This window comes from Brachyistius frenatus, unplaced genomic scaffold (assembly GCF_029030835.1).
Source record: "Brachyistius frenatus isolate BFR_SWC_R1_liver_20210118 unplaced genomic scaffold, ASM2903083v1 Contig_6, whole genome shotgun sequence".
Taxonomy (NCBI): domain Eukaryota; kingdom Metazoa; phylum Chordata; class Actinopteri; family Embiotocidae; genus Brachyistius; species Brachyistius frenatus.
In genome coordinates, this window is record NW_027210605.1 from 755,251 (window position 1) to 771,312 (window position 16,062).

Consider the following 16,062-nt stretch of genomic DNA (forward strand, 5'->3'; position numbering starts at 1 on the left):
AGGGGCAAGATCATTTGAGTAAACAATTTGTGTCCAGTTCGCTCTCAAAATGGCAGGGAAAAAATGCACAGCAAAACGAAAATATGAAGATGAACACAGGACGTTTTTAACAGAGTGGGAGAGTTTATATTTTTTGTTGTTGAACGTAATGGCGAGCCATTCTGCCTTATATGTCAGGCGTCATTAGCGCATTTCAAAGCTTCAAATCTTCAGCGCCACTACAGCTCACTCCACGCTAACGTTGACCAGGAATTTCCAAAAGGGACTGAACTTCGCAAGCACAAGTTGGTCACTTTGAAAAGTCAGGCAGAAAAGCAGATACAGTTTTTCCAAAAATTTACGAAGCGCTCAGAGACCGTAACGCTTGCATCGTATCAACTGGCTTGGAACATTGCACGGGCTAAAAAGCCATACAATGAAGGGGAGTTCGTTAAAAAAAAATGCCTTGATATTGTGCCATTAAAAGACAGAACCCGTGGCATAGATGTGAAAGAAACAATGATGGCTGCATTTGCGAAAGCAAATCTGCCCACACCGAAACTAACTGCAATAGCCACGGATGGAGCGCCAGCCATGATCGGATCTGTGAACGAGTCTGTGTTTTCTATCCTGAAACACGTGAAATCAAAGCATCGATCTGTTCTGACTGACACCCATGTGAAAGAATTGCTTTGAGTGGCAACAACGGAATACAAGCCAGATTTGAAGAGGATTGTTCAAGGCAAGGAATGCCAGAAGTCCCACTAAGCAACATGCATAGTAAAAGAAAAACGCTATTGTAAATTATTATATTTTTGTTTGTGGACTTGGTTGAACTGAGAGTTTGTGTGTGTGAGACAGTGCACACAATGTTCATTGTTGAAAATGACTGGCCTGTGGTCTTAGTACTGTAGGAGTCAATTTCTGTCATTATCATGTTGGTGTGTGACATTTACAATAAATCTGGCTGATTTCCCTTTCTGTGTCTTTCAGTCTCCCCACCCCACCCACTCTCGGTCTTCCTCTGTCTTTCCCTCTCACTCATCTGGGTGACTGTTTGAGAGCATACACTCAGCGTGGGTGAGAGTGCTAGAGTAGAGTATACGACTGTTAACACAAGGTGCAGGTGTGTGTGTGTGTGTGTGTGTGTGTGTGTGTGTGTGTGTGTGTGTGTGTGTGTGTGTGTGTGTGTGTGTGTGTGTGTGTGTGTGTGTGTGAGGAAGGGATGGGGTGATGTTCATGTGTGCCCATGTGTATGATGTGGCTCTTTGCGGTAACACAGTAAAAAATGTGGCTCTTAGTCTCTGACTGGTTGGCCACCCCTGCTTTACACCATCTAACAAAAGGGATTGTGTGGAAGGAGGGCTTGAGGACAAGTTCTTTGAGATTTGACGCTGCTGTGGTCTTCCTGTGTAGGAACCACCATTTCTTTCCATGATCTCAAACTTTTGAAAGGTTGGGGGTGCTCTTAGTTTGGCTATTTGTTTATGATCAAAGCCATAAGAGGACTGTTTCATCAAGCGCATAACATCTTCAATATCATCTTTGATGACCTCAAATTATCTATCTGGCGATACCTATGGTTGTAAAACAAGCTGTGGGGTGATTTACTATTGTTGACACAGGTTGAACGAACTCTTAATTTAATATACTGGTGATCAGTTGCTTTGATTACAGAGCATGATTGGGCTCTAAGGAATCGGGGTATTGAGAGAATAGATGCTTTAAGCTAACAGAATTAAACTGATGGCTGAATGTGTTTTTTGACATTATTTAGATGAGACAGCAGAGTAAAGTTGGTCGACGCAATCATGTTTTCAGGTGTGAAGGGCTCTATTTTCCTGTAGGTGTAAAGCCTGCTAAACAGAAATGCAGCTTTAAGCAGAATTTTGTTGCGTCTGCAACTGTACGCTGTGTCCTGGCACCAATGTGTGTGCTTAGTTAGGTACAAAATTGTGTACGTGTTAAAACCTGCTCTGACTGAGTCTTAAAGCAGTCACCAATTTTGGGGGGTTTTCGATTTCTCCAAAATCACAGAACACCTTTCTGTTTCCTCCTTCATCTGCTGCAACTGAAGATTTATATCTGAAGCAAAGTGGATTTTTCAATGTGACTGAGCCAGATGTCTTGCTATAATTTACGACATATAAAAGAGGTGTTACCCAATGAGGAGTGTTTCATGAGTGAGCTGCCAACAACAACTTGTAGAATCTTGTGCATTTTCCATGGGGTTAGCTTGTAAAAAACTTGATTAATAATTTAAATATGACTCAAAGACAGGATCAATCATGATTAAACTGTAAATACGTGGTTTTTTTTAATTAGTAAGCTATTTCTCAAAGATTGCAGGTTCAACAGTAGAGCAGCTATCTTCACAAAAAGCCCTGACCTCAAACAACTCTCACTAGGTTTTTTTTTTTATCAGAAGCAGTCTTAGTCTTAATTATTAAATGTATTTTGTTTGTAAATCTAATAAAAACAACTTGCAATATATGTATATGCCTTATTGAGAGGATTATTGCAGTGAGTTTTCCATTTTTACCCCTTGCAAAAAGAGGTGCAAAAGAAATATTCATGTTTGTGGCTTCTGTCTATTTAATCAATCATGTATTAATTAATGTATTTACAATATAGCAGACCTCTGCTCCTGTGATTAAAAATCCACCTAACCCTGCATGGACAAAGCTCAACACAACACAGTTATTTGTTACTGTTACAGCTGTCAGACGTGGCCCACAATTATATACAAGCCCTGGTTACTTCCAGTGTGCACAAAGGCAAGAGGTAATAGAGAAATGAAAAATATAAACAAAGCACCCTTCATGGATTTATTCTTCCTTCATTTCTAACTAAGTGAATGGCAGAGGATAACACCTACAACTCTCCACACTGCACGCTGAACAAACACTGCGGCACAGCATGGAAACCTTCCTTAATGTTTTATCTGCGCTTTGATTCAGGAAAGTGGAGCCCAAATAATTTGGTAAACTGACAGTTTGGGGAAGGGGAAAGAAAACTGATCCAGTAGTTTTATTTCCTTCTGTACACCCATAGGAACTTAAAAGAGCAACAGATTTACCTGGGTGAGAAAACATGCCTGGATTTAATTTCCCTGAAGTCTAAAGAGTGGTGGAAATGGCTCTGAATGAGCTTGATTCAAGAATGAAAGTTTGGAAGTCATCACCCAAAAAGACTAGTGATGTAGTAGGTAGCAAGGATTTCACTGCCGGGCACTCCATATATAGGACTAATGGATACAATCACTGACAGTGGTCTGGGACTATGGTTCATTCATTTTGGCCTGCCCAACGGACAGAGCGTGTCACAAAACAAACTCCTTCGGGCACAGTGCAAGCAAAAAGCAAATAGCAGTCCTTGGTGTGATGAAGGGCAAACAAACCAGCCACAGACCACAATGGCGTCAAATAAAATGTAGTAGATGACAATTGAGAGTAAGCTGAAGGCGAACATATAAATCGAGTAGAACAGGAAAAGTGTACAGCACAACAACACACAGATTGTGTTGGCACAGTGTATCCTTGTAATTTTACATTCACATTTTTCTCCCTTGCATGAATGTGAATACAGCACTGCGCTTTGTAGACAACACTTATTATGTGATATTCGGAGCACAGTGAGCTTGTCATCGCTCAAATTAAAAGGACAGATTTAAACTTTACAAGGGCAGTACAACCACTACAGAAGTATGAGAAAAGAGAAACCAAAAGCCACTCGTAAAACACAGGAAACTTGAGCAAACACACAGTACATTCAACAGGTTTACCCTCTGCTTTATTTTTACTTCTTTAAATTTGTTGGAAGACGTTCAAATGGGGAACAGATACACACAATAATTAACACTGTAAAAGGTTGTTTTGAAAGCTGCTGTAGAATTGACCTGGGAAATACCTATATTGTTGAAAATCCACACCCTCACTCAAAACTTCACATATATATACACACACATATACACACACGCACGCACGCACGCACGCACACACACACATATATTATACTCTATACACAAACAGGTTTGCCATTCATTCTCCATGTGATCATAATTATCCAACCCTCACATGGAACACTGGAGTACGTTTGTATTAAGTTCAGGTATCACCTGCATAGTTCAGTAATGCAACACGTTGTACAGCATTTAAAACATTTGAAGTAGTCACTAACTTTAACAAAATGGCATGCATTTACAAGTACAGTTCCATTCATGATGCTGAAAATAGTTTACACATGCACACAGCAATAGATTTTTTTTTTTTTTAATTCAAAGAAATTGCAACTTTTTGTGGGTTTTGCTAACTCTGTGTCATTTTTGTCATATACTGATCTTTTAAAATCGTGAAATAAAGATACATGAGGCCAGAACTTAAACTGGATCTTTGCACTTTAAAACTCTTTACAGTCAGATCTCCCTTTCGGGGAGCAGTGTGTAGAAGTTAAGGGCATCTCGCTCTGAGATTAAAGATCGCAACCAACTAAATACAACTCACTACTTCTACATTGGCTACGAGGACCCGCTCACTATATTGATACAAAGGTCTCATTCCAAACAAAAACCCAATGATTCTTCGTTTCAAGTCATGATGCTATAACGAAACATAGTAAAGAATACTATATTGCATTTCTGCCAGTAGATCCGGTCAAATCCTCCACACTACTCCTTTAAACTAAGAGCTGTCAGTTTGGAGTTTTGATGTTTTTAACACTCACCGCAAAGGCATTTTCACACAAAGAAATTCCAGAACAACAGACTGAATAGCTCGCAACAGTTTTAAGTGAGGCACGCCTCAATCTTATGAAGGGCGATATTATCCACGGTAATCTAATTGCCAATACAAAACGTGAGGCAAAATGTACTCAGAATTCAGGTATAGCTTAATAAAAGTTAGAAAGTATTATTTGTTTTATACAGTTACTTTAGATTTCACTTGTTTTCTTTGTAGAAGTGTGTGTGTTAATCCAATATGACATTCTTCCATTTTTCTTGGCGTGGCTGTTGGGAACCTGTAATTTTGAGAGAAAATCCAGAGGAGGGAAGTTTCCCTCCAGCAATGAGAGCACTAAAACTTTTGTCATTTGAACCCATCCAGAACATGTTGTTGCAGGAGAGTGGAATGACTTGTATAATTTGCATAAATGTCTTATGGCACCACTTCCAAAAATGGCAGCCAACAATTTGATAGAGTTGTCTCCAGTTGGAAAGAAAGTTCAATGGTAACCAAGAAAACATTCAAAAGACACAGCAAATCACAGCCGGGTCAGCCATGCTAGGGTTTTTACCCCATTACAAAGGTATGACAGAGAGAGATAGAGATTTCAGACTCTGGAGGGAATAAAATTCAGTCTTTATGATGATTAGTTTGAAGGCGTCTTTCCTCCTCGTCTTCCTCTTCTGTTTCTTCATCCCTAGTTTGGGGGACAGAGGTCAGCAGCAGAGTGTCTGCATGGACTTCCTCATCGTCCGACTGGATCACAGGTGTGTCGGCTCCACCTGCGCTGGTATCACTGGAACCGGACGATGTCGAGGAAATGCGAGACTGTGAGCTGCGGTAAACTTCATTCTGCCGTTTCAAAGGTGCACGCTCCCTGTAAACAACTTCTGCATCTTCATCCTCCTCATCTTCATCATCATCCTCCTCACCCTCTGCAAGTAGAAGCTGTTAGAACACAGTTGGAACCTGTTCTGCAGTCATTGACAATGGGTAATTTTCACATCTGAATGGCCAAAACTGAAAATTCAAATCACCGAAAACTCTCATATCATCTTTTATTTTTGCCTTTTTTTAGATGTTTCGACATAAGCAGGATGTATAGATCACCCATATGAGTTTCAGTCTAAACAGTGGCTTTAGAATGTGTGGTTGATCAATTTTACCCAAAATGTCATAAAGAGCTTACAATGCCTTTTTATCCAATCTTTCCCAAAGTGTCTTTAAATATGGAAAGTTAACAAAAGTGGCCTAAAATGTCAACATACCTGTATACTTAAAATAAAAAATAAAAATCAAAGACACGAATTCAATACAGCATAGCATTGTGCCATTTGGCTCTGAAGCAGTTTTTATACAAAATTGTGCACATGCTGTCTGTGAACACTAGTGCAATCCTGTGGTTTTTGTTTCAGAAGTTGCATCCCTTTATAAAATAATACATATATAATATGACATTATATACTCATAAAAATGATTTATTTAATTGATATATATATTTATTTATTTATATATATATATATTATAATATATCCTAATAATAATATATATATATATATATATATAAATAAATACATATATAATATATATAAATATATATACATATAATATATATAAATAAATATATAAATTAAATAAAGCATTTTTATGAATATATTATGTTATTTATTTAATTTATATATATATATTTATTTATATATTTATTTATTTATATATATAAACCGTTAAACCTATCACGCTCTGTTTTTCTTCATCGAGTGCCACTTTGTCGACCTCACTTCTGTGTTAATATTACAGTTGAAAGGTTTATTTTGTTCACTTTATTTTGTATATATATATATAAATAAATAATTATATGTATAAATTAAATAAATCGTTTTTATGAATATATTATATCATATTATATATGTATTATTTTATAAAGGGATGCAACTTCTGAAACAAAAACAACAGGATTGCACTCGTGTTCACTATTTAGATATATATATTTCGATATATATGTATGTATATATAGAATGTTTTTATGAATGAACAACTGAAATTAACATATATTTACAGATCATTATAATGTTTTCAGAGCGTCAAGAATCTTGACAATTCTGGGTTAGTGGTACTCGTCCTACAGTAGTTTTTAAGAAAATCTGCATTGGAAAATGGATTATACGAGCGGCTGTCGGACACTACAGTGGCAGTAGTTTGTTTGTAGCACGGAGGCAAACAGAGCACCTGGTGGTGGAGATGTCAGCGCTCCTTCATCTGTTCCTGAGCCTGAGTTAAGGAACACATCGAGGGCTTCTTGGTCAGATATGTCCATCAGGTCCATCTGTTCCAGAACGTCCACGTTCACCTCCATAGATGAGATGCTACCTATGGGGGCTGCAGCACAACAGCATATACAACATAAATACACACTGAAACAAAAACTGTATAAACCATTTGAATATTGATGCGATATCATACAACATATAGTGGCTTTTAAATGCGTAGAAACTATGTATGTAGAATATGATAGTAGCTTCATATAAATCATTCATAACAAGCAGCTGTAAAACTGTGAGTCATCAGCTACTAACTTTTAAAATGTTTCACAATCAATGGCCCCTGGGAGGTAGAGTAGACGGTCACTCACGTTTCCTGCTGTCGATCTGCAAGTGTGCAGAGGGCAAGTAGTTGTCCACATCATGCTGGTAGACCTCTTCGAAAAAGCGCTGTCTCTCTCTGAGCTTCAGGTGCTGAGCAGAATCATTGTCTAGCAGCCTCTGAGAGTTGTCTGTGTCAGCTGAAACAAAAACACAAAACACATCGAAACATTCACTTAGAACGGAATGTTCTTCTGCCTAAGGTGGAGGAACTGTTGCTTAATTGTAATGCGCTACTCTCTTGTTCAAGGAAAACATGGTTCGCCATGTTCCCAAAGAGGGAGGCAGAGACCATGACATATATTATCTCTGGTTCGCGTACAACCAGGGTTTTTTGTTGCGAGTCATTCCCTCTCGTTCCCCCTCATCTCGCGCCTGTCTACAGTCACTTTGAGGAAAAGTGTAAGATTTAATACTTGAATTAGATTAGGTTTATTGAGCCAAAAATGCTTTTGCCTCACGCAGCCTGTTCTCTTTATGCTACAGCTCTGTAAATTAATGACATGACAGAACGATCAATAGTTACTTCCTTGAAATTAAGGCATCCACTGGCTTAATACGACAGACAATTAAATAACCACGATCAAAATGTGCCTTTAACTACACTATACATAAACGTAAGATGCTAGAGGCATGCTGCAGGTATGGAGATTGATGCAGTACATACACGATTCCACAGTGCCAAGACGATTGTGCAATGACAGCTAATAAAGTAACCTGATTTATATAGCACTTAAACAGTTGTTTAGACATTGTCATTTCAATAAGATGATGTTAAAAGAAAAATGTCGTTCAGTGAATACAAATCAATATGTAAACATAAAAACTCAACCTTCAATAAATAACATTTCTACAACTTTGTAAGATCAGATAAGCTCTAATGTAGAGCCTTTCATACAATAAATGATCATGTTTATATGAGTAACTCCGCGGCCATAATACTTTTAATCCCACAATTAGTCCTCCCATATGCCTTCCAGTCAGCTCTTTTTATGACTTTTCCTGAGGTAAATTGTTCTCATGATGTTAGTCTGACCTCCAGTGTTCATGATGAGACTCGCATGCAGTTTGAAAATCAATCTGACGACAAATGAAGAATTTTAAAAGTGCATCAAAATAACTATGTGGACGACGAAGTATTTGCTTGAATACCTGCGGCACTTAGACTTTGAAGTGATCCTTTTTGAGAAGCTGGGCCTTTTCTTTTTTATTTCAGTGTTTGAAATTGCCAGCATTCTTTTTTGTCACATTGACCTTTGCCAGCCCGACAGGCTGTGGTTGTGTAATTGTAGTACATCCTTCTCGGCACACATAGAGCCTCTTCCCCCTGGGTGCCATGAGCTGACACTTTGACTCATGTCACCAGTGGTTTTGGGTGGTGTAGTACATGTGTGTTTGTATAAATCGGGTTAGTGTGAGCATGTTCACATAGACAGAATGCGTTCTTATGCCATCATTGTTTAGTTTATGCTCATTTTGTCACCCAGTGCGTATTACATGCACAACAACCCTCCGTGACTAATGTGTTTACATGATGCCAGCAGATGGCTCCAGCAAGCACAGCAATGACATTTACTTTACTACAGCTACATTCATACCTTTTGAGCAACCCTTTTCTCCTGTTTAAAAACAAACACTGCTGCACATTTGTGTCAGCATCCCTCTTTAGCTGGCTCCATCTCTGAAGGCCCAGCTAGTCAAACTGTCAGTCACTCCGCCACCGCCCTGCAGTGGTGAGTGTCCACTGTCATCCACTAATGACAATCCTTTCTGCTGTCATTCAAGCTGTCTGTGGAGGCAGGAAACCACTCTGTTGTTCACTGTCTCTCTGGCCCATATTTCAGCAGTTGTTGACACACAGTCGATGACATAAAGCTTACAGTGTTGTTAAATATAACGCAGTGCCCAGACATGAATGTATCCAGATGGAGGAACTAAATATATTTGAACATGCTGAGTTGTTTATGCTATTGCTCTGGGTACCAGCATTAATGGCATCAGATATAACTGATAATTAATTATAATTTAATTATAATTTCGACCCCACTTCAGCGTGTATTCAATTGCCATATTCCAGTGTTTTACACAACTGCTTGATATGCAGCTGCTGGCTTATCAGATGCCAGAACACTGTACAGCACTTTGTCTTGAAAATGTGCATATCAGCAGTTGTTTTGCCTTTTAATGCATCAAACACAAATGCGCTTACATGTATATGACTGGCCACTACAGCATTTTCCCAGATGGCACTGTGGCAGAGGCTGAGCCACCTTTAACTTTTTTTTGTGGGGTGTCTCTACATTGTATTGCCAGAGCTCTCTGAATTCTCACCCCCGTTGCGTTACTTGACAGGCCTGAGTCAAATGAATGAGACGTCTGCAGGTTTTTTTTGTATGTGTGTGTGTGTGTGTTTGTTTTAATTAGTTTGTTTTATGGAGGGGCTACAATGTGGCTGAATGCAACTTTTCAGCATCATCATTAAAACCCCAATTGAAGGTGTACTCCTGTCAGCCATGTGTGTTCATATCTTTATACCATTCCTATCCCTAAAATAGTCCAAAATAGTGGATAGAGTAGATTTACCTCTGGCTCCATTAGCCCACACCTCAATAAATATTGACATGCCACTGTGCAAGTCCCCTCGTTGTCCCAGCCTTGTCCTTTTTGTCCAGAAAGACAGCACATTGGGAGAGGAACAGCAGGGCTGAGTCTTGGTGTGGTATTTGGTCTTGCAAAGGCAGAAATTTAATAAGGGATGTGCTCTTTAAGGAGTCAAATGGCCTCAACATAATAACCTGCCCAAACCCTCTGCCCCCCTCTCCCCCCCCTCCCCCCATTGCCACCTCCTAGTGTCCATGATCATTCAGCAGTCATCATTCGGCAGCAGCGGGAAGTTTGAGACGGATAAACCAGTTACTAAAGGCTGTTACAGCAATGATGAGGCTTGATGATGATGATGAAACTACACAGCTTATGTAAACCTCAGTTCTGCCTGTTGGCCTTATAGAGGTCTCTGTCTCTCTCTCTCTCCCATTCTCTGTGACTCTCTCATGCCTTCCTTTTCTCATCTAAAAATCATATTTCATTTCTCAAGTGGAGATGGCCAGTGGACATGTCCAACCCACGCACAGACTCAGCTGCATGTCCCCACCTGTCTGCTCCTGTGTGGGAGAAAATCATGTATGTAAAAAGGCTGACTCATCCAGATAACTTCTGAGTTTCCTACCACCGTGCTGTGGAAGACGTGTAGGAGGTTTCCATGCAAATTGGCTGAGCGTACATTACTAGCATGCTCTGTGTGAGACTCAGATGGTGTTCATTGCCTCCACAGGGGAATTTTTTGCTTTTTGACAGGGGTTATTAACTCCGAAGGATCCTGCTCACATGGCTGTTGGCACATCAAGTCTTTTGTCCCACTTTCAATCCAGTGCCCACTGACATTCAAGAAGATTTTGTGCAAGGGTCACAAAGTCTGATTGAAATAATCATGGTGTTAAACTAGGCTAACTATTCAGTTCTCAGGCTGCTGCTTTACCCTTATCAAGGCTACAAAATACAGGTCATATGGAAAAGATTTACTTTAGGTGGGTGAATGAACAGAGAACAGCTGTAATGGCTGACTTTTGCTTTGTTATGAATGTGTTGGCCTCAGGCTATTAAGAGACATGTCTTATAAAAGATAAAGAAGAAAATAAAAACCAGGACAGCAGATGAAAGGAGAGGTACCGGGCTTCAAATATGCTGGTTACACAAAGGCTTATTGTATGTCTGACTGCTGACACAGCACTTAACCACATCACGGCACAGTTACAGCCACTGAAGGGCAGTAAAAACAACACTGATTGAGAGCAAATTCAGATTTTTTTGTTTTGTTTTGTTTTTTGTTTTACTCCTGCATGCAAAAAGTGGCTCAGACAGTGTCTCCCATCTCCTCGGATCCATAAAGTGACTCTCACTTATGTAGGTAGGTAGTTACCTAGTTAGCCAGAGAAGTTATTTGTATCTTACATTTAAGCAGATAAACACACAGTTTAACACTTTCCTTACACTTTTGCACTCTTACTTTTGGTGTTATGTATATGTATAATATTACGGGACCTTCAGCCTCAGAGACACCACAACTTAAATATTTCCAAAGTTTGAACGATTCCAAGTTCCAAGGAGTTCATTGGTAACAGTGACAAATCTAGGGTAACGTCCAGGCAGATTCCAGCTCATTTCTCAGCTGCCATCAGAGGAGCCTTTGGAAAGGACAGCTTTGTTTACCCGTTTGGACATTTTTGACAAAGAAACCTAAAAAATGATGGAGGCCATTGTACTGGAACGCAGTTTATTGTGTGTCTCCCTCAACATAAATACTCACTTTTTTCATCTAATGCCACGATTTGGACAAATATAAGAGTGACGAATTCACTCTTTGTGGAGACAGAAAGACAAATGTTGTACCACTAACTAACTTAATATTTTAACAGCTCCCTTTTGAAATTGTGATCGGTGGCAGGACCTATGCCCCCTACCCAGAAATCCATGCTCCATCTCAGCCCACACTGCACCACAATTACTTAGGTCTTATTGTTATATAATACGTGTACAATCCTTCAGCTGCACACCCCACACTGGACTCCTACTGCATTGTAGTGCATGACGACTTAGCGTACTGCCGTGTTTGTGGTGTATGTAAACAGGATTTTCATGTTCCCTGAGATGGAATGGAGAGAAGGAAGGAAAGAAAAAAGTTACTCAAAGAAAGCAGAATGCGGTTATGCAACCTGAGTCAAGTAATTGCGGTGTCAGTGATTTGAGGTAAAAGGCTTTACAAGGTTTGCATGCCTCAGCGAAGCCAGAATACTGACAAATACAAGTGCAGCGACAGCATGCATTTTATGTGCATTTGTTGTGTCAAAGAAACACACTAAATATAAGTTAATTGGCTTCAATACGGCAAGAAAGATAGCCTCTTTTTTTTTCCTTGTTTCTTTATCCCTTTTAAAGTGCACATTTTGTCAAACATCGAGATTCATTCTCTTTCAAACACTTTCATTCTTGTATTGATGTGTATCAGATCATCAGCATTCCTTGATGTCTAGGAATCTAACACAAGATTAAAAGGCGGTTTGTGTGTTTCAGAGGAGGTGGGGGTGGGAGCTTCGGGGCCAGAGGTGACGGTTAAGCCGAAGCACATGATTTTTTTTTCATCTTCTTCAAGTGTTTGATCATGTGGTCTTTTCCACTGCACTGCTGTACTCCTGATAATCTGCACTGCTAGTCTTTTTATTCCCTTTCAAGTGTTACAAAATACACACTGGGCCCTCTGGTTGTTTTATTTTCAGCAGTATTTTCCCTCTCTGTTGTCTTCTCTGTGGACACATCAGCAGCACCTTTCAATGATAAAAACATTCCTCTCTAAATACAGGGATCCGTGTCATTTTAATGCTACAGTCATACATTAAGAGTCCTGAGCCCGGCTGTGGAAGCAGGGAACAAATGTTCCTATTGAACCAGTGAGTCACATGGTGTTGCATTCAATTTCCTTGTTGCAAGTGGAAAGAAATCCCATGATCGTCTTTCTGTTTTCAGTGAACAGAGAGATTGGGTGTTTATGTGTGTGAGAGAGAGAGTAAAGCAATAACACTGCATGGCCAGTCACATCTGACAGCCCATCTATCTCAAACTCCACCCCTCCTCTCCTCCATCTCCCAATTCCCCCCGGGTCCGGCGATAGTGCCGCACATCTCGCAGCAGTATACAGCCACATGATTTTTTAGGAATCACTGCTACTATTTACAGAGCCAAGCACTCCTTTCTGCTGGCCTTGTAGCCACAGCAGTCCATCAAGCATAAATCATTTATGAGTGAGATCACTGCACCACAACAGCCACCTCCCCTGCCGTGCTTCCCCACTCCCCTTACTGTCCACACACATATCCATAAACACACTGCCATGTAGCAGAAAATAAGTCAAGACTGGCCATTTACCCTGTCCTGCCTCTTACTCCAGCACCCAGCACCACCATCATAGCGTACGTCATACTGTAGGAAGCACAGCCTGAAGCCTAGAGCGAGGAATACTGTACATGTTCATATTATATAAATGTACATGTGATCACTCTTTTGTCTTCTCAACCCACTCACTGTCTTCAAGTTAGGGCTGGTTGATATGATGTGATAACTATATTCTTGACAATATAACAACATACTGAAATTATTATTACTTTTAAGAACATACAGTTGCAACAAAATAACTGCAATGGTTTCATATGGCAGCATAAACATAACAGTTGGCCTTCAAATATCCTCGACTGTAGAGCTGCTTTCAGCCATGCTTGTTACTCATGTAATGCACTTCATGGTATGACGTCAACAAGTCTAAATATTGCCATTATCCCTTTTTTTTTTTTATCATATTAAAAATTATACCGATATCATCGTGAATGATATGATATGGCGCAGCCCTGCTACATACACTTTATTAGTTTCTTCTCATCTTCTGGTTTGCACAATCCCGATGCTGCGATCACATCTTGAACATTATCTGACACCCCCCCCCCCTCCCCCCATCCTCCCACGGTGCAGTGTCTGATCAGATTTTGTATTCCCAGGCTATTCCCCATTCCCAAAGCCATTAGGGCTCTTCACCCAGGGCTAAATGCAAAGATGACCTCCAGCTATGCCCACTGCTCCCTATTTAGGTCAATCAAAACAGGGCTTTTAGTAGTCTCCTATAGCACTCTGCCTGTAGTATGTATACATTAACAAACACTCAGAACACACAGAGACATCAAAGCAGTAAATTGCATAGAGAAATGGCAGACAGTGGAGGTCGTCAGTTCAATTCCAAAACATGACAGTGTTTCTCTAGAAAGCAGGTCAGTGTCGGCATGTCTTTCCTTCCTGCTTTAGCTTAGTCAGACTCTAAGAAGTACTTGTTATCCCTTCAATGTGATTAAACCACATCTGCATCAACAATGTTGCACCAGCATCAAGGCTGTCAGGCCAATGTAGTTACAGAGATGACCCGTGGCTGTTATTATTTCCTTGGATAAGGAGACGTGCATAAGTGTTCCCTATGAGGCTCGGAAATAGAAAGATAAAGTGGACATGAGTAATTTTAGTTTTCAGTGAGTAACGATTTAATTAATCCCTGGGGAGAAAATTACATAACAGCCTTGCCGTAACCTTTTGGCCATAGTGAATGTAACATAAGAAAGTATGAGTCACCATTAATCAGTACTCTTATCAAAGAGTTATCTGTTTCACAATAAAACGTGTCTCATGAAAGAGTTCACTGTTTTTGTTTTGGGAGTCATATGAGGGTGTTATAAGGAAGAAGTAGGGAATTTGCAACCTCTGCGCAGTTTTTTTTTATTGAGACTTTCCTTCACCAGGATATGCTGAAATGTGTTCTGACAATTAAAGTGATAAATGAATACTCAAAGCTGAATAGGAGGCAGCGTATACAGTTAATGTTAAATTACAACAACAATGCAGAGTAATTCCCTGTCCGGGACATAAAGTTGTGTCCTGCATGTAATGCGCTGTTGGTTACTTACATGCCAGACGCTTGTTGTGGTTGGTTGACCCAGTAGACGACATGATCCAGTGATGTGGGACGACTGGTTGAAGAGTGTTTACCTCTGAGTGTGTGTGGAATTTTCTTGTCCCCCCTCCTGTCAAGGCTCCAGGACAGGATGCTGGTGTGTGTAGTGGATGGTCATCTAGTCATTGCATCTCTTGACTTTGATAGCAGGACTATCAGAGACAGTACGTCCACTTCACCCTTTAGCTCGCTTCCCTCTCCCCTTTCGTCTCCTCTGCTCTGCCTTTCTGCTGTGTTCGCTGATCCCCCCCCCCCCTCCTTTCTGATCGCCTTTGCTGTTTTTTTTTTTTCTAGGTTTTCCCTCTCACTGCTTCACACTCATCTCAGCTGCCTTTCTGTGTCACACACACACACACACACACACACACACACACACACACACACACACACACACACACACACACACACACACACACACACACACACACACACACACACACACACACACACACTCTTGCTCACTCTGTCAGATAGGCTCAGTAGGGTTGTAGGGATCTGTGCAGCTTAGACACGAGTGGGTGTGAGTATGTCTGTGTGTGTGTGTGTGTGTGCGTGGGAGTGTTTGTGTGTGCGTGTTAAGGGGGGTGATAGTGGGCTACGGCATTGTGGCCTGTACCAACTAGTGACTACGGGGCTCAGCAGGATCAGGAGTAGAGACTTTTTACATAATATTGAGGAGTATACTAGGAACAAATCACTCTTGCTTTACTTTATATTTAATTATTCATTTACTCACCTTCTTGAATACTTTAGAAATGAACTGTGATAATAAAAGCATAACAAACAAAAAAAATACATTTACATGACTGACTCTATCTCCTTGCTGTAAGATGTACTCTATGAAATCTTTGTAAAAAATACTATCTAATACTGTGTTCCATCATGTCATATATTATATATACATTGTCCCTTTTTCTATTGTTTTTTAAATGTTTGTTATTTTTTTACTAGATATTCTTTGACGTCTTTTTCTAATAATTTCAGTAAAAGAGTATTCTAGCAAGATTAATAGTAATATTAATAATGGTAATATAGTATTGCACTTCAGTAGTATTTATTTAGTAAAAGCACAAGCACGAACATACGTGAAATTGATTCTATGCTGAAAGTGCAGTCCAAGACTACC

The 16,062-nt window shown here is 39.9% G+C and overlaps 1 protein-coding gene across 1 annotated transcript; it reads right to left on the reverse strand.

The window, feature by feature from the left end:
* Nucleotides 1-2,844: 2,844 nt before the first annotated feature.
* Nucleotides 2,845-15,346, reverse strand: LOC138635640 (dysbindin-like). The gene is made up of 4 exons (XM_069723232.1): nucleotides 14,890-15,346; nucleotides 7,330-7,479; nucleotides 6,927-7,076; nucleotides 2,845-5,635 (listed from the first exon to the last, which is right to left on the reverse strand). The coding sequence occupies exons 1-4, from the start codon at nucleotides 14,930-14,932 to the stop codon at nucleotides 5,331-5,333; spliced, it is 648 nt and encodes a 215-aa protein (XP_069579333.1). The 5' UTR covers nucleotides 14,933-15,346; the 3' UTR covers nucleotides 2,845-5,330.
* Between the last annotated feature and the right edge of the window lie 716 nt (nucleotides 15,347-16,062).